A 2,433-nucleotide genomic window follows, 5' to 3' on the forward strand; every position below is an offset into this window, starting at 1 on the left:
ATATGTATGTGTTTGTGTGTGTGTGTTTGTTCCCCCAGCATCGCTTGACAACCGATGCTGGTGTGTTTACGTCCCCGTAACTTAGCGGTTCGGCAAAAGAGACCGATAGAATAAGTACTAGGCTTACGAAGAATAAGTCCTGGGTTCGATTTGCTCGACTAAAGGCGGTGCTCCAGCATGGCCGCAGTCACATGACTGAAACAAGTAAAAGAGTAAAATAGAGACATGCTGCAATTGGTCGAGAAAGGTCATGTGATGCTACAGTTTGATGTTGGTATTTCAGCGACAATAATTACTTGGAAAATACTGCATGACGAATAAGAAATTGACCATGTGGTGGACAGGAAATCAGTGGTTAAGGACGAGCATCACACTTTGAAACTCAAAGTACCAAGGAATGTGAATCAATCTGTTTTGATCCATAAATGTTATTCCTAATAAATATGTTGAGTGCCTTTCTTCATTTGTCCATTAACTTGTATATATATTTGTGTTTGCCTGTATCTGTCTGTTTATCTCATCCTCTCTCTCTACTTATGAACTTTGCCCCTTTTCTCTGAATTAAGAAAACAGAAAGGTAATTGTTATTGGTAATTTGTTTCTGTTGTTGTTGTTGTTATTGTAGTATCTACTGGTTTCTGTCCTTCAGTTTCCAGACATTCTGGCTGAAAATTTATGTAATTTTTTACAAATTTCTGTTAGAATAAAATCTTTTAAAACAACAAACTGTAATTCTTTTGATAAAAATAAAGGGTAAAAAATAATAGAAACTGATAAAAATTAGTTTTTTATTATTATTATTATTATTATTATTATAACAATTGTTTATTGGTTTGTATTTGTTAATGTGTCATCTTCATCATCATCATCATCATCATCATTGTCATTACCATCACTATCATCATCATCATCATCACCACCACCACCATCATCACCACCACTACTATCACCATCACTTCTGTCATCCTCCGTCTCCTCATCATCATCACCTCCATCATCATCATCATCATCATTGTTATCTTCATTACCATCATTTTAACATCCAGTTGTCGATGCTTTCAAAGGTCTGTTGATGCAGATCTTCCTGAGGTGCTTGTATGCTCTTCCTGTTGCCAATCCTCGGCTGTTCCCAAATGAAGTAGCATTTTCTGCAGTCCTTCAGACACGAACAGCATGAATGGGCAGGCATGTTCTCCATGAGAGATTGCAAACTACCCTGCTTGTATGATGGTGACATTTGTTTACAGCAAGCACACTATATATGTGTGTGTTTGTGCAGATGTGTGTTTATGTGATTGTAGATATGTAAGTAAGTTTGTGCGTATGTGTGTGTATATATGTATGTCTGTGTGTATGTGTATATATATATATATATATATACATGCACACAGACATACCTATATGCACACACATATATATAAGTATGTATATGTATGTATATGTGTGTGTATGCATATTTATATATATATATATATATATATATATATATATATATATATATATATATATATATATATATATATATTTTATACATATATATATATGTGTGTGTATATACATACATATACATACATGCATACAGACTTATGTCTGTATGTGTGTGTGTGTGTGTATATATATATGTGTGTGTGTGAGTATATGTGTATATATATATGAGTGTGTGTATGTAATAGTATGTGTGCTAATGTATATAAGTTCTATGTATATATAGCTCTGCGTGTGTGTGTGTGTACTAAGATAGTAATATTCTACACCATCTAACTATGATGAGTTAAACAGCAAATAATAGTGAACGGGAGTGGGGGAGGACATTGCCTCATAAACACAGGAGGAGTATACAAATATATTAAATTAGGAGTTTAGCAAACCATGGACGACTAGCAATATACTGCAGTGTTAATATCAGAGTACCTTCTTCCATTAACATCTTAAAGAAAGGAGTATATGATTTATTTAGCTGAGATTATACTGTGGAATAAAAATGGGTATCAATTCATTAAGATGAGATGTACTGGGTCTTGAAATAGATCCTTTCTGAGTTATATAGGCTCATAGGGCCTGTTTCCTGGTTTAGTATATACAACTGTTTTCCATAGTTAACTGTAATGAAAATTTGAGTGGATGTATCTGATTTGTGCAGTGAGAGGGTTCAGATAGGTGAGTTATAGTGGTCCATGAAAGAGTATGTTGGTTTATTGAAATGTGAGAAATGAGTAAGAGAGTATGGTGATCAGAACTCTTCAGTAAACTTCAAACATAGAGTGTAGGGAGTAAAGAAAATGAATGAAAGTGGTTACTCTTCATCATCAGAATTGCTCTCGATGTTGGTGATTTCCTATAAGAAAAAAAATAAAGAATATATACATAAAAATATATACACACACACACACACACACACACACACACACACACACACACACACACACACACACA

The 2,433-nt window shown here is 34.0% G+C and overlaps 1 protein-coding gene across 1 annotated transcript in view; it reads right to left on the bottom strand.

The window, feature by feature from the left end:
- Nucleotides 1-1,551: 1,551 nt before the first annotated feature.
- LOC106873499 (transient receptor potential cation channel subfamily V member 5) overlaps nt 1,552-2,433 on the bottom strand; it is a 45,579-nt gene continuing 44,697 nt past the window's right edge. Inside the window, exon 15 of the mRNA XM_052975686.1 lies at nt 1,552-2,335. Coding sequence (XP_052831646.1) covers nt 2,294-2,335 — 42 coding nt within the window. The 3' untranslated portion in view covers nt 1,552-2,293. The remainder of the gene's footprint in view (nt 2,336-2,433) is intronic.

This window comes from Octopus bimaculoides, chromosome 22 (assembly GCF_001194135.2).
Source record: "Octopus bimaculoides isolate UCB-OBI-ISO-001 chromosome 22, ASM119413v2, whole genome shotgun sequence".
In the NCBI taxonomy this organism is placed as follows: Eukaryota; Metazoa; Mollusca; class Cephalopoda; order Octopoda; family Octopodidae; genus Octopus; species Octopus bimaculoides.